Source organism: Geospiza fortis, unplaced genomic scaffold (genome assembly GCF_000277835.1).
Source record: "Geospiza fortis unplaced genomic scaffold, GeoFor_1.0 scaffold637, whole genome shotgun sequence".
Lineage (NCBI taxonomy): Eukaryota > Metazoa > Chordata > Aves > Passeriformes > Thraupidae > Geospiza > Geospiza fortis.
This window is the reverse complement of record NW_005054515.1, coordinates 743,344-767,343: the sequence shown is the minus strand read 5'-3', so window position 1 is coordinate 767,343 and position 24,000 is coordinate 743,344. Positions and strand designations below refer to the sequence as shown.

Here is a 24,000-nt window from a genome sequence, read left to right as displayed (position 1 = left end):
GCTTCTGATAGAAAGCTAAAATCAAACACTCCCTGCTTGCTCTGGTGTAGAATTCTGTGTGACAATTCTACAGAGGTAAACTAATGTGTTTGTCTGACAAAAGCAAAAATAATTTATGCCTACAAACTGAGTTTTTAAAGAACCTTTAAGGCCATAAATATACCTTTCATTTTTACTTAGGCTCTTCTGTCATTTCTTAACGTTCTCCTAAGGGCCACTGATGTATGTTACAGCTGCAGTGTAGGGTGCATGCTCCTTATGGATATGAAACTAAATGGGCAACACAGATAAAAGCTTTATAGTTATTGATGGAGCCTGTGCAATGTAAGTACTTCTGTTTCTTTATCAGATTAGCTGTGAAGGGTCATGTTCTTCATAGGTCTGGGAGTCCATTTAAGGCACTGGCAGTGCTCTTTTTGGGGTTTAAAAGTGACTGGGACACAAAGGCTGTTGCTGGTTCTGCAGCTGGTGTGTGGGTGTTGCTCATCCTTGGGGCAGGGGGCCCTTGGTGCTGGGGTGAGGAAGGACAGAGACCAGCTGCAGTTCTGTCTGATCCCTGCTGCCACACAGACATTGGGAAGAAGGGGAGGAAGATAAATCTCTGCTTTGAGGACACCTACAATATGTCATTTATTACTGGCAGCAGAGCTAAGTACTGACAGTCACCAGTCTGTCAACAAACTCTTTGGGGTTCAGATAAGACCCCCAAACCCTCTGGTTTTGCCAAACCTTGCTGTATTTTAACAGGCAGAGCCCATCACAGCGCTGGCACGGGGCTCCAGGCCTTTGCAGTGGCTGACAGGGTGGCTGTGCATGGTTACACCACTTTCTGCACCCCCTGCTCACTTTGGGGGCTGCAGCAGTTCCAGGTGCTTCAACTGGTGCTTCAGCTTGTCACAGACAGGAGGAAAGAGGCATCCCTGGGCCTGTAAATGAAGAATTTCTGTTAGGTTTTTATATTGGGCAGATGGAGAAGCATGAGAGGTTCACTCTGCTGACCTGTGAGCTCCCAGGGAGCAGTTCTGTGCTGCACCTGTGTCACCTGTCTGATGGCACAGCCTGGGGGCATCAAGTGGGCAAAAAGAAGAGATGTTTGGGGTTCCCTTCTCTGGTTTTGACCTACATACACTCGTTCAGGGTAGACCAGGCCAAGAGAACAACGTGGTTTGTCCTGGCTGCAAAGGAACAGCGAAGATGTTTTGTGCATAATGGTGGGCAGGGCTGCAGCAGTCCCTGAGTCCCCAGGGGCACCCACTGTGTCTCCAGCTGCTCAGGCAGGGGTGTGCAGGAAACCTGATTCCATCTCCCAGGTGTGGAAAGGCTGTTTGACTGCTCTGCTGAAACCTGAATGTGAAACATCTGTTATTACAACACAGTGGAAAAGGCTCCATCATTGCTACATGTGAGGTTCAAGAGGACACAGGCACATCAAAGAGAGCCAGAATAACACACTGGAAGCTGTGTGGCTACAGATGGATGCCTGGAGGGGATTGCACCGAGTTCCTGGTGCATTTTAACTTTAAATGAAGGGAATAGTAATGAATAGTAATCAAGTTTCATAAACATGCAACTTTTACCATGACATCACTAAACCCAGAATAGGTAATGAGTTTGATCACCAAGCACATTGGAAAGCTAAACAAACCTTTTGGCCAAGACTTCTTTGGCCTTTGAGCATCCTGGATGATTTAGCTGCCTGTTCTGGAAAAAGCAAAGTAGCAGGATATGGAGCTTCATGCTGTAAATGGCCTTTAACAGACTTGATGGCTTTCTCATGTTTGTGTTTCATTTTGGTCAGTTTGCAGCAGTGTCAGTACCAATGGAAAATTCTGCTTTTCACTTCTCAGCAATGGCTCCTAAGTTCCTTAATGGAATGTTTTGCACAGATTTGAATATTGGAATATTTTTTTAAGCAGATATTTCTCATTTGATGATTTACCACCTTTAGCTGTAAGTTTTTAGCTAATCTGTACTGCCTTAATTTATGGCTGGTTTTCTCATGTCATTATTTTCAGTTATCTGTTTGCCCTAGCACCCTCACTTTTATGTTAAAATATATTAAAGGGGCACTAACTGTGGAAGTGTATATGTATTAAAATTGGTGTTATGGTATTTAGGCTGTAGATGGACTGGACTTCTGATCTGGGTACGATTTTGGTTATACATTAATTTCTTACTATGTATTTGAAGTCAGTATTTCATATACAGGGTGTGCTGGAGTTGACAGTACTTGCACCACAGTTTTGTCAATATAGTACAGCCCTCATCTTGTTCAGTTCCTCAGAACAGTTCTTCATCTTTCTTGTTCCACAGGGTGTTGGCTTTTGCATGGAAATTTATCATTGTAAATTGGATAAGGGTCTCAGTATTCAAAATAATAAATATTGTGGATTAAATCTTCAAGACTTCTTTCAGACTAGTGCATGGGCCAGACACAGGCTGGACATGGTATTCTAAAAGACCACTGCCCATTTTCTGATGAAAACAAGAGGGAGCCAGGCCCCTCCATGCTGACTTTATTACTGCTTTTGTTAATAATTTAGAAGGGGAGAGTGCACTGGGCTTTCTGAAAACATCACTCCTATATAATCATGCTCTCTGTATGTCCAACCCTCTCACCCTTCCTGAATAAAGTGGCATTTGCTGGCCAGTTTCAGGCAGGTGTCACTGAGCTTGGCAGAAATGGAATTGTCTCTGGGGATCTGGAAGCTGTTGCTGTGAGCTGTGCAGTGTCCCTGGGAGTGAGCTGGGGGGGCTGCATGCAGGGAGGAGGTGCCCAGGCAGGGTGGGAGCAGGAGCCCTGCTGGGCCTGGGGCTGTGGGAGCGTGGCTGGCAAAGCCCACAGGCAGCAAGGTTCCAGTCCCTGCTCACTGAACAACTTCTGTTTTCTCTAAATCTGCCTCCTCGTGCAGAGGCTGCCCAGAGGAGGTGAGTACCTCAGTGAGTGCTACAAAGCAGCTGCTAACTGCCTTGGAGCCCCTCTGCATCCTTGCAACTGCCTCCTGAAAAGCTCTTCCTTCTCTCTGCCCCTCAGACTTCCTTCTCTTGCTGCTCTGCAACTGCCAAGCTTTGCATAGAGCTATTGATAAAGCCCAAGCCACCACGTTTTTGGTTCAGGATTTTTTAGTTTGTGGTTCTGTACTTTTATTTTTCTAGAAATAATTGTGTGATGCCTTTATGCAAAAGCTGTGCTATGAAATAAAAAATGATTGGGTTTTTTTAATCCCCTAAATAATAAAATTCTTCTCCCCTGGAATGTTAGGAATGGTGACAAGATTCTGGGAAATTGGATTGACTGTTTATGATAGGTGTCAGATACAGCCTGCAGAATGATGGAATGCTAAGCTTCCATCTAGGGGGCATCATCTCATCCTTGGCTGGTGCTCCTGTTCCTTTCTGTGTGTAGTTAGTGACTCCTGTGGAACAGCAGCTTCCCTAAGCCATGGTATCCATGTATGGCTTTCTAGCCATCTAGCAGTGCCTTGGGCATGGAGGTGCCCGAGCTGCAGAAGGTGAATGTTTGTACAAATGCTCAGGCACTGTTGCCATCCCTTGGGAATGATGCCAGGGATCACAGTGCCAGTGTCAGTGCTGCTTTCAAGGGGATGGGTTGGTGTTGGTAACAGCTGGAACTCAAGGACTGCTGGAAATGCTCAGATTTATAATGACAACAAGGAAAGTGTTGCAATAGGTTGGAATATTTATTACATTTCTGATGTGAGCTCATCAAACTGGATGTAATCAGCACTCTGCTCTGGGCTCCAGGATCTCGCAGGGCAGAATAACAGGAGGTAGGGCAGTGGCCTAAGAGAACATTTCCTGGGTCCTGTGAGTTAATTACAGTGGGCCATTGATTTAAGAAAGTGTTGAGAGAGGGAGGGAGTTAGAGCTGAGATTTGCAAAACTTACAGAGCAGTATGAGTGACTGTTTGTGCTGGTTTGGGTTTTTTCATTTACCAGCCACAACAAAAACCAAAACTAATTCCAAATCATAGAATAAATTCCAGTAGACATTTCTTGTTAAATGCAAAAATAATTTTTCATATTTTGTAATCCTTAAAAATGAATCTGAACATCAATGATGTATTTATGTATTTAAAAAAAATCAGAATGCTTCGGAACTTTGCAGTATATTTACAGCTGAGATTATTTACCAAGGTTGGCATACTGTAAGCTGAGACAAAATTTCACTTTCTTGTCCAAGACCTGTGCCTTGATCTTAAAGTATAACAGTTTTTCTGTGTCATCACAGATCATGATATTTGTCTGACAAATAATTTGTCACATTATTTGTCAGATGTTTGCATTTGAAAGCCCCGTGGTGCTGAGGCCACAGAGCAGGAGTCAGCAGTGAAGCCTAGGATGGGTGCCTGAGCCTTTGTGTAACCGGTGCTTTGTGCTGTGGATGATTTGTGACCCTTGTGCTCCTGGCAGGTGTGTACCTTAACCAAGGAGGACAACAGGAGAGTGGGGGTGATCCCGAGCGATGAGCAGCTGCACGTGCTGCCTCTGTACAAGATCTCCCAGACCGATGAGTTTGGCACCGAGGAGGGCCTGGAGGCCAAGATCAAAGCCGGAGCCATCCAGGTGCTCACAGCATTCCCCAGGGAAGTGAGGATGTTGGCTGAGCCTCTCAGAGCTACCAAGAAAAAGAAGCCAGATACAAGGAGGACCCCGAGTGAAAAGCAGCCATTAATAGATAAAAAATATTCAACACCAGTAAAACTGAAAACTGAAGCCCCAGAAAATCTTGGCAATGCTTTGCATTGTTTAGGTGAGTGATACTTAGGAAATTCTACCAGTCTGTTCTGATTCCATGTTCTCCTACACATCTGATGGGAGGGAAAATCCCCTTTAAAACAAACTACTTGTATATTCTGCATTTTAGGGTTTAATGAACAAGTCACTGTAGCCAGTGTTTTCTCACGGGGCAGAAAAAAACCCAGGCGATGACCCAAAAATAGTTTGTTGGTAGTCTGTGAACACCTATGAAGTATTTTCAAATTCCCTTATTCTAATAAATAACGGCAGTTTGACCATCTTGAAAGAATGTTGTTGGAGTGTTGACCTAAATAAGCAATTTGAATTTATGTCACTTTGAAGTGCAAGAGCTGTGTTCTCCACTTGCTGTGGCAGACAATGCCTTTCTCAGAACCTGAGCTGTGACCCTTCCCTGTCAATGGCATGAACACTGCTGCCCAGCAAGAGCTGTGTAAAAACCCCAGCTTTTATCCAGTGGCAGTGCAGATTGTCCCTAGCAGGGCTGTGCAGGAGCAGGGCAGTGCAGGCTGCCAGCAGCCAGGGAGGTGCCAGGAGGCCGTGGTGGCTCCTGTACACATGGGCTGTGCAGGGCTGTGCCATGCCAGGCTGGGCTGTGCCCCTGGGCTGTGCCTGGTGTCACATCCTGGGTCAGCCCTCCAGGGGAAGGGCTGCTGGATGGGACTGGCAGTCCTGAGAAGCAGAAAAGAAGAAAGAGGTAGAAGAAGCCATGGACTTAAACTCTCTGATTAGCTGGTGAAAAATAAATACAATTAAAAGCACAGCCTGTTAGGAAGAAGAGAGGAAAACTAGCCCATCTGTTGTAATTTTGAATTTCATTTCATAAGAGACATCCAGACTGTCTTGGTTTGGAAAACCAGGTGTCTGCTAAGGAAGGCAGGAGCCTCCCCTGAAATGGAGAATGTAAACCCTCCCCACCCCTCCGAATTGCTAAGATTTTAAATTAAGGGGCTCTCAGGCAACAAAAAATATGGGAGCAGGAAATAACAGTTCTTTAATAGGGAAGAAATTAAAAGGATAAAATAAACAATGGAGTGAACTAAAACAACACTGAGAGAGTCAGAACCCAACCTGACACCCTGTGGGTCAGGGTGCTGGCAGCAGTCCCATTGGAATTGTGGCTCAGCCCTCCTGCAGTGTCAGGGCTGGTTCTGCTGGAGCAGGGATCCTGGAGAAAGGTGCAGTCTCTTCCTCTGAAGATCCAGGGGAAGAGGCAGCTGCTGTTCCTCTGGGGAATCCCGTGGAGAAGCCGTGCTGGTGTTCCAGAATCTCCAGATTATATCCGGGTAGGAATGCTTGGCTCCTCCCTCTGGGCTCACATCTCCCAATGGGATGCTGTAGTTCTTATCAGCCATGCAGTGACATTCAATAGCTGTTATCAGCAGTGTCCCCCCAGAGGGAGGAGTGATTGTGATCACTCAGGCAGGGATAAGTAAAACTGCCCACTGGACAAAAGACAACTACCATACAGATGGTAATAGAAAACATCTTGCCTTGCAATCTGGAACACAGACCTATGTAGCATTTTTAAGGAGGAATAACAGGTAAATGTGTTTCAAAGAGTATCTGCATTTTGGGGGGATAACATTTAAAAAACAAATAAAATCCATTTGCTACACTTCCATTATTGAGTGCTGAGGGTTGTTAAAAGTTATTTTCACAGAACAGTCTCTCTCCTGAGGTGATGGAGAACGCCATTCTCAAATGCTGTGTTTAAAATCTTTAGGGCAGAGGCCTTGCCCTGGGGTGGGGGCTGTTAAAGTCATTAAACACTTTATGGTTTATTTCATAGAAAGGTTTTTAAAGAGTTGATGTGGCCTCCTCATGTCCCCATACAGCTTTTGGTTTCTGCATACTAACTATTGTGCCTGTCATTATCTCACTTTGACTTTTCTGCATTCCTATGGGAGGAATGTTTTTAATTAATCACTGATTTATAAATTACTAGCAGACAGAGTAGAAGGAAGAATTATGCTTCTACACTGTGTAAAACAATTAACCATTCTGTGTATTAAGGGAATAAAGAAACACTGTCAGTCCTCTATGAGAGTAAGCAAGAGCTCTGTGGGGTGCCAGCTGCCAGCAGAACACGTACAGCCATGGCAGGGCATGGTGCAAAGCCCAGCAGAGTGAGTGTCATTCTTTATTCCATGGGCTCTGCACCTGCCCATGATGAGAGGCAGCCCTGAGAGGAGCCTGTTCCCAGTCCAGCCCAGCAGAGGCAGCCGTGGCTGCAAACTGGTTCAGGGCTGACAGAAACTGAGCAAGGATGCCTGCACAGAGACCTGAAATAATGAGGCAATTAGATGGAAAGATGCAAGGCAGCCAAATCACAACTCAAAATCCATTTTATAAGGATGGGTTTACCTGGAGCATGTTGCCAGATACTTTTTTTTTAAAGGCAATTTCTGAGTCAGTTTTGGAATGCATGAGTCATTGTAATTCAGTAACTGTTTTTGCTGTGATGGACAAGATCCATAAACATGCTTTTTCCTTTGATCATAATGTGGGGTTAAGGCAGGTCAGAATTTTAACTGATTCACGGGCTGAATTTCAGACTGAATTTCATCAATTATGTAAAAACTGAAGGCCAGCAGTCAGCTGCTGGGAAGCATTTCTGTCGGCCTGGGCTGTGTGAATTGGGAATTAGTGGTTATTTAATTTTTTCTGTTTGTTTTCTTCATCCCTCAGTGAAATACCTTTCTATTTTATATACCAGCAGCCTGACTGGAAAAGGTTAAGGCATCAATTGAGCAAGGTTATTTTATATATATATATGTGTGTGTGTGTACATATATATATGATAAATATATGTGTATATATGTGATATATATAGAGAGAGAGATGTGTACAGTCATAGAGATACTCCTAGAAAGCTAAAAATAATCATTTTGAAAAACCTGTAGTCAATGTGCATTTTTCATGTTAGAAAGCAAGCATGCAAATATAAGAGAGGTATTTTATTGATTGAGAAGTGCTTACAACTTTGGTGTGCATTTTTTCTAGGGAACAAAACAGATGCTTTAAAACCTGGAATAAAAATGGAGACTTCCAACCACCTTTATGCCATGAAACATACTTCAAACACTACTAAAAATTGCTCTTTACTAAAGCAGTACACGGCTTCCTCCCCCTTTAAGGTGGATGGTTTACATCCTTACCCATCTCTCACACACAAGTCTGGCCTAAGTGCAGTGACTAATATTCAACAAGATTTTTCAGTTCCCTACGGGTATTTTGAATGCAGTACCAAGCAACCTCACGTGCCACCTTATGTTAACTGCAAGAGCTTTGATGTGTCAGTCAAAGATTATACTGGAATTGTGCTGAACGAGAAGGTGAACGGCGTGCCACCCGTTCTTCCCGAGGTCACTGCTCCAGGCCCCCCAGCCCACAAAGAGCCCCTGCCCACTATACTTGAACAGCAGCCAGACAAACAGCATTGTCAGCTTCAGCTGGACACCTCTGCCCCCTCAGAGCTGATCAGCTCCTGTGACTCAGCGCTCCCACCAAGCTCTTTGGCACAGGATGCCCTCGGAACGGCGGCCGACTGCTCCCATGGATGCCCAGTGGAAAAGGGCAGCTCCCATGGGGGACAGAGCTGTGACTTTGACTGTGCTGATGTAAAGCAAAGCAGTGCACTGGGACAGGCAGCTGATTCTGAAGAAAAGGCTGAGGAGTTATGGTCGGACAGCGAGCACAATTTTTTGGATGATGACATTGGTGGAGTTGCTGTGGCACCTTCTCATGGTTCTATCTTAATTGAATGTGCGAGACGTGAGCTCCACGCTACCACACCAATTAAAAAACCCAACCGCAATCATCCCACGAGAATCTCTTTAGTTTTTTACCAACACAAAAACTTAAATGAGCCAAAACATGGTTTAGCCATGTGGGAAGCAAAGATGGCCGAGAGGGCGCGAGAAAAAGAAAAAGAGGCGGAACGATTGGGAACGGAGAACCCTGACCTGAGTTCCAGCAACAGGAAAGCAAAGCAGCCAGGTGAAAACAGAGATATTTTTTATGAAGACAACGAGTTCAACCAAATTCCATCCCGCCGAGCACTGACAGTGACCAAGGATAACGTGATCACAGTCTCTTCGTACGCCCTGACACGAGTGGCAGGGCCCTACAACCACTGGGCGTAGTGTCCGTGGGGCCCCGGTGCAGTCACACGCTGGTGCTTTCAGGTGCTGATACAGAACAAGCCTCGTGTCGTTTACTCTTTGCTCATCTCAACCATTTTAAGGCTGAGGTAAAAACAAAAAAAGGGGGGGGATTTCTTCTTAAACTGTGACTTTAACATTTGGTGGTGCTCAAGCACATTTTAAGCAAAAAAAAAAAAAAGTTGTATAGTTTTAATACATTCTAAAGAAAGATTTTGGTTAGGTTATTAACCTTGATTGAATCATTGAGTTTATTACCTGTAGGAATTTATATTTTGGTGCTTTAAATCGTCTGTTTACTACAAAAATCATTTATAGCTATTTTAACAGGTTCACATTTTATGGTGTTAAATCAAGTTATACAGTTATAGCTCTACACAGCTCTTGGTGCTTAACCACATCAAACAGTTAAAAATAAATAAGCTGAATTATTACTTCATGGTGCCATTGCTTTAACAACTTCCAACCATTGCTATATAGTCCAAATTACAGACAAATCTTTTAGAAAACCAACTAATTTTGTTCTTTAGATTCGTCAGTAGAATGAAGTTATTGGTAATGATGGCTGGAAGTTGTTTCTAAGCTGTAAATATATATTTTAAAAGCACTTTCTATTTTTAAAATTAACTTGAAATAGTATAGTATAAGGATCATATTGTCTAAGGTTTGTGCATACTCTCCAGAAGAAATGATTTTGTTCTTGCTGTGCAGAGTTCCATGGTGTTACAGGTGCAGGATGTGTGCTGACAGCATATGTGGTTGTTTTCAACTTGCCCTTTTTCACTGAAGATTTTATGTTGCATATAAACAAACAGTTATGAATTATAGAACCTTTTTATTCTTTTTCAAGAGAGTGTACAAACGTGAAAGAGGAGATGTCTGGTCAATCCGTGTGTTGCTATTGGGAGTTATGAATATTACCTGGTTTTTTAAGGCAGCATTTGTTATGGTTTCTTTGAGCAATAAGTGCATCAGTCTCATTTGTTTGCAGCATTCTAAGTTAACATGGCAACCAAATGTTCCTAATGCCTCAGGGGTAGGATTGTTTTGGGATAAAAAGTTACCCCCTAGAGTTGCCTTATTCTATTCTGATAGAAAAAAACAATTTGGGAAAAATACAAAGGAAGTGTTGGAAAACGATCAAATTTCTAATATTTCGCAGCAAAGTTTTTGTTAAGAATAACCTATCTGTTATATTCACCTTTCTGATTTTGGTTTTTTTACAAAAATGTTTTGTAAATTTTTGAAGCCATTTATACATTTGACATGGAAAAGGTTGCATCCTTCCTTGAAATTTACGTTCTTCATTTCTGTTGAGAAAGTGACATATCACAAAATGAGTATTTGCTAAACTGGAGGAAAAACAGACACTCCATTGCTTTTAAATACTGTAGCATCCCACTCTTCTTTCTGATTCTCCTCTCCTATGTATTTCTTGTTTAAACTTATTTATTTAAACAAATTACCAAATGACAACATTAGCTAAGGACTGACCTCATCCTGCCACTTCTTCCATGCGAGCGGGCTGGAGGCAGGAGGAGCCCTGACCGCAGGCTCCCTGGTGCTGGATCAGGCCCACAGCCACAGCTGTCCCCTCCTCTGCCTCAGCCTGCAGGCACAAGGAGGTCACTCTGCCAGTGTGGGAACATACTAATCATATACTTGATAAAATTATACTGTAGTGGTGCTGTCTAGAGGAATATGAACTATCTGGATCTGCTTTATTTAAAGACAAGGTGCTTTTTCCTTGAGAGCTGAAGTGCAAGAACTCCATTGCAGTTCGGTACGAGAAGTCCATCATTGTTTGGAACACACAGAGCCAGTCAGGACCTTGGTGCTACAAATCCTTTGGTGCGGTGCAGATCCAGGAGACTCCTCTGGAGCCAGGGCTGGAGTAGCAATCACTATGTCATGATCCTGGGTTCAGTTCTGCAGATTCCTGTTCAAATTGACAAAGCTGTTAATGGCGGAGGATGGAGGAATTGAACCAGTTCTTTGTATCTTACCTATTTTAAGTAAAACCTGTAAAAACCGGGTATGCTGCAAATTTTAGTTCAAAGCTTAGTATTAGTTCAAATAGAGGATATGAAGGGATTGTAAATAATGATGAAACAGAACCAATATTATGCCATTGTTTTGTACCAGCAGTTTTATGCTTATTGACTATGTAATATACAGTATACATCAAATCATAATGGTATTTTGTGTGCCTTAGATTTCCATTTTAAAACTTGTGTATTTTTGGTGAGCCGAAGATGAGCAGGAATTGCAGCTGTCCATCCAGTCAGTGGTGCTGTACATTCCATAGCTGTTCAGCCATGTACTTGTCCCACCATGCAGAGATTCATTTCTTGGTTTCACTGATAGGCCTGACAGCTTCAGTTTCTGTAATGCTGTAAGTCAGCACTCTGGTGTGACAAATTTTCTACACAAAGTTGGTAAGCTACAGAGCCATCTCTACCTTTTAAAATGTTCATACCATTAAAGTGGATCATTTTTACTTGAATCTTCTCCTACAAATGCCCACATTAACATACTGGAAACTTCAGATAAAAATGTTCCATTGAAAAACCAGCAGCTTCCCTCTAAGTGAGGCACTGAAAGGTGGATCTAAAAGGATCCCTTCAAACAGGTAGCCCAGCTCTACCTTTCTTTGAAATGGCAATTCTAACAAAGAAATGTGTATCTTAACATAATTAATACTATTAACTGATAGGTGCTAAACTCACAGTTACTACTTCATTAATATTACTTACATGAGAGAAATATATCATCTACACAATAGCAGATCACCCACAGTGCTCTTTCCTTGGCTTTCACCTCAATTGCTTTTTCAACATCTCCTGCCTGGCAGGTTGGCCACTTCCACTTCCTGCTGTGATTTGAGAAGCTGATCCTTTCTGTTGCTGTACTGCAGTATAGAAAATGCAGCTATTTACTGCTTTTACAACTCTGTGCTATTTCTGGTAACACTTCAGGATATTTATCAGTCTTGTACACAAATTGCATTGTTTTCAGTAAGGTTATCATTTTATAACAGTGTTTGTCTCTTAAAATCTTCAGCTCTGTGGGTCTGTTCTTTCCTTTGCAACCCACACAACCACTTGTAATTTGCTCTTAGGTTTTAACCCAAGTCCTTCTTGGATAGCCAGACCAGGAGCTGGATCAAAAATGAAGGCAGCTGGCTTGGTCAGACCTGCATGTTTTATTTGGTTTCCATCAGCTGGCACAATGTTCTGGGTGAAAAACCTGCACATGGATGCAGGTGGGGGCTGGCAGTGGGGTGAGCTTGTCTTTGGATCAGTTCTTACAGTATGCCAGGAAAAACTGTCATGATCCAGCACAGGACAGCTCTGACTTCCCAGAGGAATTGTGTCTCATCCCTTTGTGCACTGGGCCCAGTACCACAACCCCACCTCCACTGGGAGGGAGGAGCAGGGCTTGTTTGACTCCCTGGGGGAGTCACTGCAGTTGTGTCCAATTAAACAGCGAATTTACTGATTTTTCACGTGCTGGTGTTATTGCAGGAAATAAAAAGAAATATTTCTATAAATGCTTTAGTCACAAGATCCAAGAAGCTTTTTAACTACTTACAAATACTTGCAGCTTCCAACCTGTAACAGTTGTATTCAGATTTTTTAAGGACTTTCTAAGAATCTTATCTGCTGGTGAAAGTCCTTGTGTTACCTATGACCGTGCTCCTCTAGATGTAGAACAGAAATAACTGTAGTTAATCTTGAGCAACGTTTTATGTTAAGCATGGGTAAGTGACAACTTGTCTAGTAGTCAAGATTCTTTCTAGCATACAACTGTATGGGTTTTTTAAAAGACCTTTTTAATTTCATTGCAGTATTAACTGAATATGGTGGATTAAATTTGGGTCCTGTTCACACTGCTGCAGCCCTGCTGACTCCAAAGGGCTCATCCATGAGGTTTTCCTGCAGTGTCCATGTTTAACTGGATGGATGTGGGCAACAGGTGACCAACATTTGTGCCAACTCAGAGGTCAATCTTGCTCTTTCACTTCCCATGTAGCTTCTTGAATGTTGAAATTAACTCCATTTATCAGGCAGTCACCAGCTTTGTAATCCATTTATGTATCTGGTTGTTTCATTTCCATAGAAATCCTGTAGTTTCTAGGCTAGCAGAAGGAAATGGCTGTGCTCTCAGATACAGAAAACTCAACTGCATGGCCACTTCCATGCTTTGTGTTTGTTAACACCAGTCACATTCAGGCAGTGTGGGACAAACTCCTTCTGGCTGACTGTGGTCACTGAAATTCAGGTTGGGATCTTTGTGATGTCTGCTCCATGAAATTGGGTTTGATGCCTTGTGTGAAAGCTGTCTGCCACTCTGTGAGCTGTGGTGAGCTGCTCCTCAGTAGCAATTAGAGATGAGGAGCAGTGCAGTCACTTTTGGGAATTCCTGCTTTATCAGGTGTTGATGTGACTTGCAGGAGGAGGTGTGGAGGGAATGTCTTTGCACTGATGATTGTGGCACCACGGTACTGCCCTGCAATGTCTGTGTCACAGCACTGCTGTGACCAGTGAGCCGGTTCATTGTGGGCATTAGGTACAAACTCACCCCTTTCCACAGTTCCTCCACAGGCAGAAATCTCCCCTTTGGTCTCTGCCTGCATAATGTGGTTTAAAAAAGCACCAGAGGAGGGAGAGAGTTGGCCCCCATTGTCAATGTACACAGAGAAACAAGGTAGCAAGTGCTGCTGTCATGGGCAGCCTGCTGCCCTCTGCCCCACCAGGACAGAGAGCTCAGGGAGCTGCTGCTGCTGCTGCCACTCCATGGTCTCCAAGGTCCTTTCCAGCCTTGGTGATTCTCTGCACAGCACAGGTACATCACAGGCAAAGCTGTGAAGGTACAATCGGTTTTTGAGTCAGCCTTCTGTGTACATGTGGTTGCCATGGTACTTCTTTATACTAATACTTCTTTTGGTCCATCTGACTTTCAATTCAGTAGTTTATTTTATTTAGTCTGTGACAAACTTAACATTCTCCTTGAATCTAAACAGTGACCAGTGTCAGAAGTCTAGAGGATGTGGCTAGTTAGTCTTAACAATTCAGGAAATGGTTTTAGTCTCTTGTGGGATTACCTGATGTTTAGTCAGTCTTCACAAGTTGTCCACATTCTGCTTTAGGGTGTTAGTACAAAATTATAATTACATCAAGGAAGGAGTTTTACATTGGAGGTTTCCTGAAAGGCCAAGGATTTCTAACAGTAGAACCTGATCAGGCACCAGGCTACACATGGATCACTTCCCCTAAGGAGTGGCTGAATATGTGCTGTGTTTGTTACTTCTCTGTTAAAGACTTTTTGATTCTTTTAGAGAACAGGCAGAACTTTTTAATACTGTCACACACTTGACTAAATTATGAAGACTTAGTGCTATGTGATGTTGTGTTGTGTCTCTGAAAAACACTTAATATGGCTGGTGTGGATTAGTGGGTACCACTTTTACTCTGTGCAGGTGACACTGGATTCTCTGGCCACCTTTCTCCATGGTCGTTCCAAATCATCAGCTGTGCTCAGTTAGTGCTGGCTCACTTGCTCACCTGCTGCTGCTGGATGCTTTCAGTGCTTGTAACTGCCCCAAGAGTTTCTCCCTTCACAGATCTGCTTCAGCACTGGGCATGAGCAGCACTAACGGTGCCAGCCTGCCCGTGAGCCCCTGCACTCTGTCCTGCTTGGAGTGCAATCAGCCACCTCCACCTCAGCAGTGTCATATTGAGCTGTTCTCCTTGGACTCTCCCCTGAAATCCATTTATTTTATATCCAGTCCCCTGGAACAGGCTGCCCAGAGAGCCTGGGGATGTGCCCCATCCCTGGAAGTGTCCCTGGCCAGGTTGGACAGGGCTTGAAGTAACCTGGGGTAGTGGAAGGACATGAGCTTTAAGGTCCCTTCCAACACAAACCAGTCTGATTCCTTGATCTTATATTCTGTATGTGACAGTTCCACGGTTTTTACTTCACATTTTCTCATACAGAGCCTAGAACATTACAGCTGGGATTTTTTTAAAGTCCAGTAGAGAGGGACAATTCATAATCTGTCACAGTCACTGTTTTCTTACTTTTTTTAAAATCAAATAATCAGTTTTCCAGTTAATTTTCAGATTTTTTGATGTAGTTGTTACAATCTGTTCTTGTATCTGCAAGTTGCCAAACAAAAGAGACTTTGCAAGGTGAGAAAACCATCATCCCCTGGGAAGGAAAAGTCAGTCCTTCTCAGAGTACAGGATTTCTTCATGTGGGTTGCATCTCTGTGTCCTCTTGTTTTTTTGAGTCACTTTTAACATCTCTGCTCCATTCCTGACACCAGACAGCTGCTGCAGCCCCTGCATGATTGCAAGAGCAGGAGTGTTTCTTTACATCTTCTTTAAACCTTAGCTCAGTCTTTGTGAGATATCCAGGTATTATGTATATTAAATGCCTGAACTAACACAGGACTGCTTGGAAAAAATGTTCTTCCTCTGTGGCAAAAAATGGAATTGAAGGAACTTGAGAAGAAAATAATTAAGGTGGTTACTGCCTTTTATTGGAGTGTATTGAGGTGGCAGCACTGCTGTTTCTTTGTCTTTCTGAGAATTAAGACTTTAGGATTTTTTCCAATCCAGTTCCCCAGTTGACCATCCCAACAATTGCTCATGGTGCTCAACCATGTTCTGCTAAGCTTCAGTTTTAAAAGATACAAGATGCTTCTTGGTGCTGTATCCTTCATTCCTCCAGACAATGGATTTTCCTTTCTTCTGCTGGGCCATATATATGGCATTTTTCCACACACACTTCTGTTCCAATGCCAGAATCTTCCAGCAGCATCCCTGCATGAGTGCAGGACTGGGGTGCTCAGTACCTGAAGGTGACAGGTTTGGCGTGACACCAACGGTGCTTTTGTCAACACCCTGCACACCTCACAGACATTGCTCCCAAAGTCACAGAGCCCAGGTGTAGCTCAGAAACTGCAGCTGTGGGCAGGACAGGTTTGGCATTTCAACTCCAGAGTTAGCCCTTCGAGCAGCTGAGCTGTGCTCCAAGAGGGGCTGGTGCACTGGGGCCAGGGAACTGCTGGTTTTGATGTTCAGTAGTGCAGTTGTTGTCACAGAACCTTTTAATGCTGTCGTGGAAAGTTTTGTGACCTGATCAATATTTTACATGTATATCTGTATTTTTATTATATTGTAATGGAAAAAGGGTCTAGGGTTTGGGAGTTGTCTTAAAGTAAGAATGGAGGCCCTGATTCTCATTTATACTACTGTCCTTTGCATTGCATTGGGAGGATAAAGGGGCCCTAAATGGATCTCACTTTGGCTTACATCCTTTGGGGTATCCTTCACACTGATCAGAGGATAAAAGGTCAGTAGTATAAATAAAAACAGTTATCAAATGACTGATTTGTACAATCATCTGAAATTAATTCCATGGTATCCTTACTGTGCACATACTGGCCAGTAACATCCAGATTGTTCTTAGTTTAGAAATACAGGTTGAACAGACCTGCTTGGGTTTTACCAGGTTTTAAATATTTGCTTATATTGGCTGTCCTTTGCCCAACACTGTCTACAATAACAGTGTGCTAAAAGATTTGTACCTCTAGGTAATGGCCAGCCCAGAAATCTCACAAAATTATCCAAAATGCTATTTTTATGGTAGTTCTTAAAATACTTGCTACCATTTATCATAACTTGGATCCCTTTTACTTGATGATATAAACTGGGGTTGTGACAATCTACTGAACTCCCTTCTGTCCTGACTTCACCCCCAGCAGAGTGTGCAGTGCTGTGTGCTGGTGTCACACCCTGCTGAGTTTGGGGACACAGAGTTAAAGCCAACACCTTCTGCCTTCCCTGCCTGTGGTGCTACTTGCCAGGGAGAGCCCTGGCATTGCTCTGCATGCCTGAGTCCTGCAGAGCTCCCCTTGCTGCCCGTGCAAGTTCTGTGTCAACAACAGCCCCCCTGCATTGCAGGGATGCAATGCCAACTTCTCCTTCAAAAAAAGTTTGAGGATAAGGAAATATACTGGAAATATATTTTCCTTCTGAAATTTTTACACTGCAGTGATGCTGCAGAGCCTAATGAGAACAGATTTTGTACCAGCTTTGTGAATGCCTGTCCAATCCGTGCAACTCAAAAGGCAGCAGCTGAACTTCATGAAACTCTTGTCCTCTAAATGAAAAAATAATTGTAGTCAAGAAGAACAAATGGGATATCCCAGTACTGCTAAAAGAAAGGCAGTTCTAACCAATGCAAACATTCCTACATTTCTGTTTTTAAAGTGAATTATTCTATGATTATTTGCTCAGTTTGGAAGAGACAGCTCTTCATAATGTGACAGTTTTCACGCCAGGTCACAAACAGTGATCAGAATTCGCTGTCGTTAAGAAAGAACCTGAATTTGTAAGGACATGCTGGACTGACATGCAGTGGCTAATGAACTCCTTCCTGCTTTGGGGACATAACAGATTATGCCAAAGCAAAAGAAAAAAAAGTCATGGGTTTTTTTCCTTCTCTCTTTCTTTTTTTCAATCTTTCTTTCTTTCCTTGGGATGCATTTGATATTTATTTTTCAATAATTTGAGTTTGAGGTTTTCTTCCCAGTTACCAGCGTACTGTATTGAAATCTGGAACATAAAACTAACATTTTTAAGCAAAAGGTGATGTACAGGGAGAAAAAAATCAGAAAGAAAAAGCACTTCATTATGTCACAGTATTTACAGGAGAAAGTGTAAAAATTACTTCTTTTCTCAAAAAAACAAAAACATTTGGGGCCTGATTCTTTCCTAGTGTAACTGAGCCCAGCTCCCTGAGGCTGGTGGAGCTGAGCAGAGTTAGGCTAGCTGAGAAACTGAACCTTAAAATCTTCTTTGCAGACAAGGGAACCCTTACCAGCAGTACTTGAAGACTTGTGAGTTGTGACTGCATGTTACTTGAAAGATCTAATTAAGCTATGTTTTTTGGTGCAAGCAGTTGTTGTACATGATTTCATGTTTATGTAGCAAGATGCATTGAAATGTTGATACTAGTATTGAAACATACATGTAAAAATTGTCGTTGTGGAAATTGTCTGTTCTGTTCTATTTTTCTTGTGTGTCTCATCTGTTTAGAACGTAAACTTTCTTTTTTTTTTTTTTATTGTCCTAACTGAATAAGGCTAAATGAATACTGTAATTGAAAATATATTTTAAATCTTGTCATGAGTTTTTAAAAAGACTATTACAAATTGTATCATTCCTGATTACACAGAACTTTGTGGGTGGTTTTAAATAAATTTTATACTTCTATTTTGCACTTAGTCGTCTAATTTTTCTTTCCTGCTCTTAGCAATAATAACCACTGTCATGTGTAGAAGTGTATTTGTTAATTAGCAATACCTAAAGGGCCTTCACCCAAAAGGTCAGCAGGTTCTGCAGTGGAAAGGGACAGGCCTAAAACCAGTCCCTGTTCTCAGTCTGCCTCTGCTTGAGGCTGGACTGACCTGTGCCCAGAGCAAGAGAAGCAGCCAGAAAATCTGAACTTCATTTTCTGACTGAAAAGGACAAAACAGTTTGTGAACACATCCGTACAGGGCCTCTTTTTGCTGCCTGTCTGGCAGAGCAACTTATGGGAATCACTTACTGTGGCATTTAACTGCAGCCACTGGAAATGTTTTTATCAGGTTTTATTTGCTGCAAATCAGAGGGTGTGCTTGGGGCCTTTCCCTCAGAACAGACCTCAGCACCAGCCTGCTTCACTGACATCGTAGTGCACAGCAATGCTAAACAGAGTCCCTGTTGTTCAGGTCTGAAGGAAAGGAGGAATACAACTCTGCTCATACTTGCTTCTTTTCCTTCTCCAGTATGTGCAGCAGCAAAACAATAAACAAAAATCATCTTCCAGGTAAGTGGAATCTCCTAGAGAGCAGAAGACTGCTGGTCTCCTCTGGCTCACCAGTGCCCTGGAAAGGAGCTCCATTGTGTGGTGTGGTCCGTGCAGTTCCTGGGGGATGGATGTGACCATCCAGCAGGGAGCTCTCACCCCTGGGTGAGCCGCTGTCCTGCAGGACAGTCCCTGCCGGGCTTTGACAGCAGCCTCTCCCTCCCCAGCTGCCCCAGCCCTCTCTGAACTGCCCTGTCAATCCTTGTTAACAGTCTCACCTTCCAGGCTTCAGTGGCACAGTCAGGAGCCCCCAGCACGGTGGCCTAACACAGCACAAGGATTTCTAAAGCGCTGCAAGCCTTGGGGCAGGCCCAGGAGCAGCATTCCTGGGGAGGAGCTTTCCCATTCCCCACTGTGAGGTGCTGCCCTCCCCTGGCACTGCCCTGGGCAGGGCTGGAGTGTTCCATGGGAAGGGGTCAGAGCAGGGCTTCACCTCTGCCCTGTGGGACAGAGCCAAACCAGCCTGAGCTGCCCTGGCATCCCTGCTGCTGCCAAGGGGAGCCAGCACCTGGAGCTGCCTCCAGGGCTTTCTCAGTATCCTGGAGTTCTGATACACATTATGCAAGGTAATCATATGTTAATGTAGTACAGTTGGTTGCTTTGAAATTTTTAAGCCTTAGATTGCAGTGCCTACTGAAATGGTGTTAATTGTTAACAATTAATTAAGCTGCAAAATGGGCTTTTTTTGCTGGTACTACAGTTAAAAGTTTTCTGGAGTACTCCTGCACTGCTACACATCATGGAAAACCAGGATTTGCTGTTCAACAGTGCTAATGTTGGTTCCTGCTGTTGATAGGTAATATTTAACACACAGGATTAGTTTACATTCAGAAGGGTATTCATCAAAATATTGGGGTTCCTGTGCACTCTGTATATCAGAACAGAACATTCAAATGTGATTTAAACACAAGCAAGGTAATGCTTCAGGGAGTGTTTTGGTTCAGGATGCAGCCTAGATAGTCTAAAATAAAATACCAGCAATCCCCATCTGTATTTTTAATCTTAGACAAACTGAAAAAGTATTTAAAATGTGGGAATTTAAACCCAGCTATTTCAATAACCATTGGCTGGAGCACAGTTCCCAAGATGGGCCTCCAGTTCCATGTCCAGTCTGTTTGCTTCTGGATACTCTTCTGTGACACATACCACTAACACAAAATCCTTACATTCTTAGCATTGGAATTCTTGAAAATATCCATGTCTTTTTACACCAGGCCAAACATGACGTACAATCCTGCTGTCCCATGTGTACATCTCCATTTGTAACATAACTGGGCAATCCTTTCATGCTGTTTGATCCTAAAGGAGTCCTAAATTGCAGATGGAGGCATGATGCAGCCTTTTTCCAGCTCAGAACAGCAAACCCCTTGTTTCCTGTGGTGTAAGAAGTCAGCAGTTGGGTTTCTTGTGACCCCTTTGTTTCACACACAGGCTGTTTCTGCAGGAGCATGGCTGAGTCCCTTCACTGGAGGAATCCCTTCAGGAGTGAAGCACTGAGCCAGTGCCTCACCAAGCAATCAGTGCTGGGCCCCAGCTCACCTCCAGCACAGCAGAAAGCCCTGTAAGGACTCGCCTGGATCCTTTAAGGGTGGGAGTTGTTGATTTTTTGTGCTCTTCTGTGAGGGTAAGAGGCTGTGAGTGGTTCAGGTGTGTCACTGCATAACAATCCTCCTTAGGCCACAGCACTGCCTAGGCAGGCACTCACCAAAATTCAAAAAAAGAAAGCCCAAGGGTGCTGTGTGTAGAGTGCTCTCAGCAGGCCTGTCAGGTGCCAGGGGCTCTGGAACCCCCAGAGAACACAGAATTCCCTTCATGTGCAGCTGCTGTGGCACCTGAGCAAGCAGCAGAAATCAGTTTTAGTGGTGTCCTGTGCTGTCTTAGCTCAGTCTTTGTGAGATATCCAGGTATTATGTATGTTAAATGCCTGAACTAACACAGGACTGCTTGGAAAAAAAGATGTTCTTCCTCTGTGGCAAAAAACAGAATTGAAGGAGCTTGAGAAGAAAAGAATGAAGGTGGTTCCTGCCTTTTATCAGAGAGTATTGAGGTGGCAGCATTGCTGTCTGTCTGTCCTTTGCTGTCCCTTGCCTGGCTCCTGTTGCACACAGAGGCTCTCGGGCTGCTCCCTGCTCCTCCTGTCCATGGCAGCCTGGGAGTTAAACTGGCAGTCTGTCCTGCACCAGGAACTGCTCTGTCTGTCTGTCCTGCAGACAGCAGGGGCTGAGCACTATTGTAGCGTGAAGGGAAATGGCTTCTCAGCCCTCCATCTCCTGCTTCTCAAGCAATGGAGCTGAAGTTTTGAAGTGGTCAGGATTGTTCTCCTCACAGCTCCCCTTTACTGCCTGTGTACATTTGTACCTTCACTGGGCTCTCCTGGGGATGGGCCACCCCTGTAAGGAGAGACTGAGAACCTTTTCTGGGTGTGCATCAAACCCACACACCTGAGAAACAAACCCCACACCTGAGAAACAAACCCAGCACACCTGAGAACAAACCCACACACCTGAGAAACAAACCCAGCACACCTGAGAAACAAACCCCACACCTGAGAACAAACCCCACACCTGAGAAACAACCCCCACACCTGAGAAACAAACCCCACACCTGAGAAACAAACCCAGCACACCTGAGAAACAAACCCCACACCTGAGAAACAAACCCAGCACACCTGAGAAACAAACCCCACACCTGAGAAACAAACCCAGTGCTGCCCTGAAGGTGCTGAGGGCTTGATCCCAGGCAGGCTGGCTAAGGAAAGAGGAACCTTTGAAATGAAAGGCCCCTGCTCCTGGGCAAGCTGAATTACATCTCTCTTTTTTTTATGTGATCTTGTGAAAAATGCCAATCACTTGGTTTTGAAATTTTAAAATTTTAATAGTAATAAAATGGTTATAAAAATAGTAATGTAAGTAGAGTAATAAAAATTTGAAAATTTGGATTAGGACAATATGAGACAATAGAAACAAAGAGTTACAGATGTCTGGGTACCTTTTCTGGGCCAAATAAGCCTGAAAAAGGCCCCATGTTAACAGAGGATTAACCCTTAAAAGCAACAGCCTGTTGCATATTCATATGCTTCATATACGATGTATAAATTTTATTCAAACAAAGAATTTTGTTTGGTCAGTGTCAATTTGTTTTTTAAATTTCAATGGCGACTTCAGGGCTGAGCAAGGCAAGAAGAATTTGAACAGAGAGCAATAAATTCTTTTTCTCTGAAAGATTTAGGGGTCTTGTGGCTGCTATCTGGTGTGGGTCCTCTCTTTAAAAAGTATCTTAGTATAGTTTCTATTTTAACACCATGTTATAACCTAAAACTATATTTAACACACTACTAAAAAATTAATACAGCATCATTTTCGAACACAACACATATAATATTCATTTGAATATTTGTAAAAAGCCAATCATAAAATACACATTTTTCACACTCTTCACAGATCACAGAGCTCCCCAGGCTGGTGGGGACCCCAAACCATCACATTTTTGGTGGAAAACAAAGCCTAGGTGGGATTTCCCAGCACCTGCCCAGCTGTGTCTGGAGAACCTCCAGGGATGGGGTCTCTCTCAACTGCTCCCACTGAAAAAAAATTCTCTCTTTTATCAAGAAGAAAAATTTCCCCTGTGCTTCTGGTGTCTATTACCTACAAAATAATTAAGTATTTATTTATGCCATGACATTTTTACTCATTTAAAACTCTGTCAAAAGTTTGTTCTCAATGCACTTAATTTTATTGCAATAAAGCAGACCACAAAAGCTTTTCTGTCCTTACCCTGGGACTCTTAAAAACAAACAAACAAACAAACAAACAAGCAATTGTTGCTTGCAATCAGCTAAACCTGAGCAGGTTGGTTTAATTCTGTTACATCCTTCCTGTATTCTTGAGGGGTCTGGCAAGGTCAGAATATAAATATTATATATATTGTCAAATACTTTGTACAGCAGCATGCAATAAAGTTCAGTTTTTTGTACTTATTATTAAATTTCAGTACTGTTTGGAGTGTTGGTTTTTTTTCCCAACCAAAACTAAGCCTTTACCACATTTCCTTCTCCATTTTTCTTTCCTAGCAGACATCTAAGACCAGAAAGCTGGAGCAAAAATTCACTTTATGGGGTTTGCCTCCTAATTTGTATCTGTTTCTCAACCTGCCTCATTATTTTAAGGTGATTTGTAGAAATCTCATGTATTTCAGACCTGAATTTTGGATTAAATTGTCCAATGCACTTAAGAGAGAGTCTGGGGGCCTAGAGTGATTTTAACAACCAAGAGCAGAAGTGCAGATATTTTTCATTGCCACTTCCAGTACAGCTGGTTTTCATCCCAGCAGCGTGGTTTGGTTTGAGCAGAGGATGCAGAGACCTCAGCAATTCAAGAGGAATCATTGTTGTGCTAAAAAAGGCAGGGGCAAAACCCGCCAGGTAATGGCAGCAGTGTGTACCTGGGGAGGGAAGCACCAGAAATGTTCTGCCCGAGGTACAGGAATCAGGGCTGTGGCTCCTCTGGCCTGCTCAGGCTTCTTTATCCAGACGCCCTCCTACAAGATAACCCACCTCACCGCGAGTTTGATGTTGCTGCTTCTCAGGATTTTATTCCATCACCAACTTCTGTTTTTAATGACAATGTAACGCGTCAAAGTCCTATTTTCATTCACGAAGTGCTGACAGTGTCAAATGTAGGTAGGAATTAATGTCTCTTATCTCCTTCAAAACGAACTCTTGTGAAAAACTATTTATGGGATGGAAAGCTGTTTGTAACAAGCCAAGGGCAAGGGTTCGATCAGTGCCTACGTGAATCGGTCACTCAAAGAGCTGGACTCGACGATCCTTTTAAGTCTTGTCCAGCTCAGACTAAGAAAGAAGAGAAATTACTCTTGCCCAGAACTCCTGAACTGCTTACTGCACTGATCCTGGCTGCAATCGCCGCCCCAAAGCATCTTAAGAGCTTTGATGCGTCTGTGGCGCGTCTGCTCTGCCCTCACCTCAGCCGACCCCTGTCCCCCACAGCCCAGCCCGAACGTGCGTGCCGGCTCCCGGGGGGCCGCGAGGGGGCTGAAGGTGCCCATTTCGGGCCGCGATGGGGCTCCGCGGGGTGTGTGTGAGCACTGCCAGCCCTCGGTGGGGCGCAGGGGGCCC

General features: G+C 43.5%; 1 protein-coding gene across 1 annotated transcript in view; it reads left to right on the top strand.

The window, feature by feature from the left end:
- TET1 (tet methylcytosine dioxygenase 1) overlaps positions 1 to 18,232 on the top strand; it is a 68,816-nt gene extending 50,584 nt beyond the window's left edge. Inside the window, 2 exon segments of the mRNA XM_031063607.1 lie at positions 4,435 to 4,774; positions 7,786 to 18,232. Of these exon segments, the coding sequence (XP_030919467.1) occupies positions 4,435 to 4,774; positions 7,786 to 8,927 (1,482 nt within the window). The 3' untranslated portion in view covers positions 8,928 to 18,232.
- Positions 18,233 to 24,000: the final 5,768 nt, after the last annotated feature.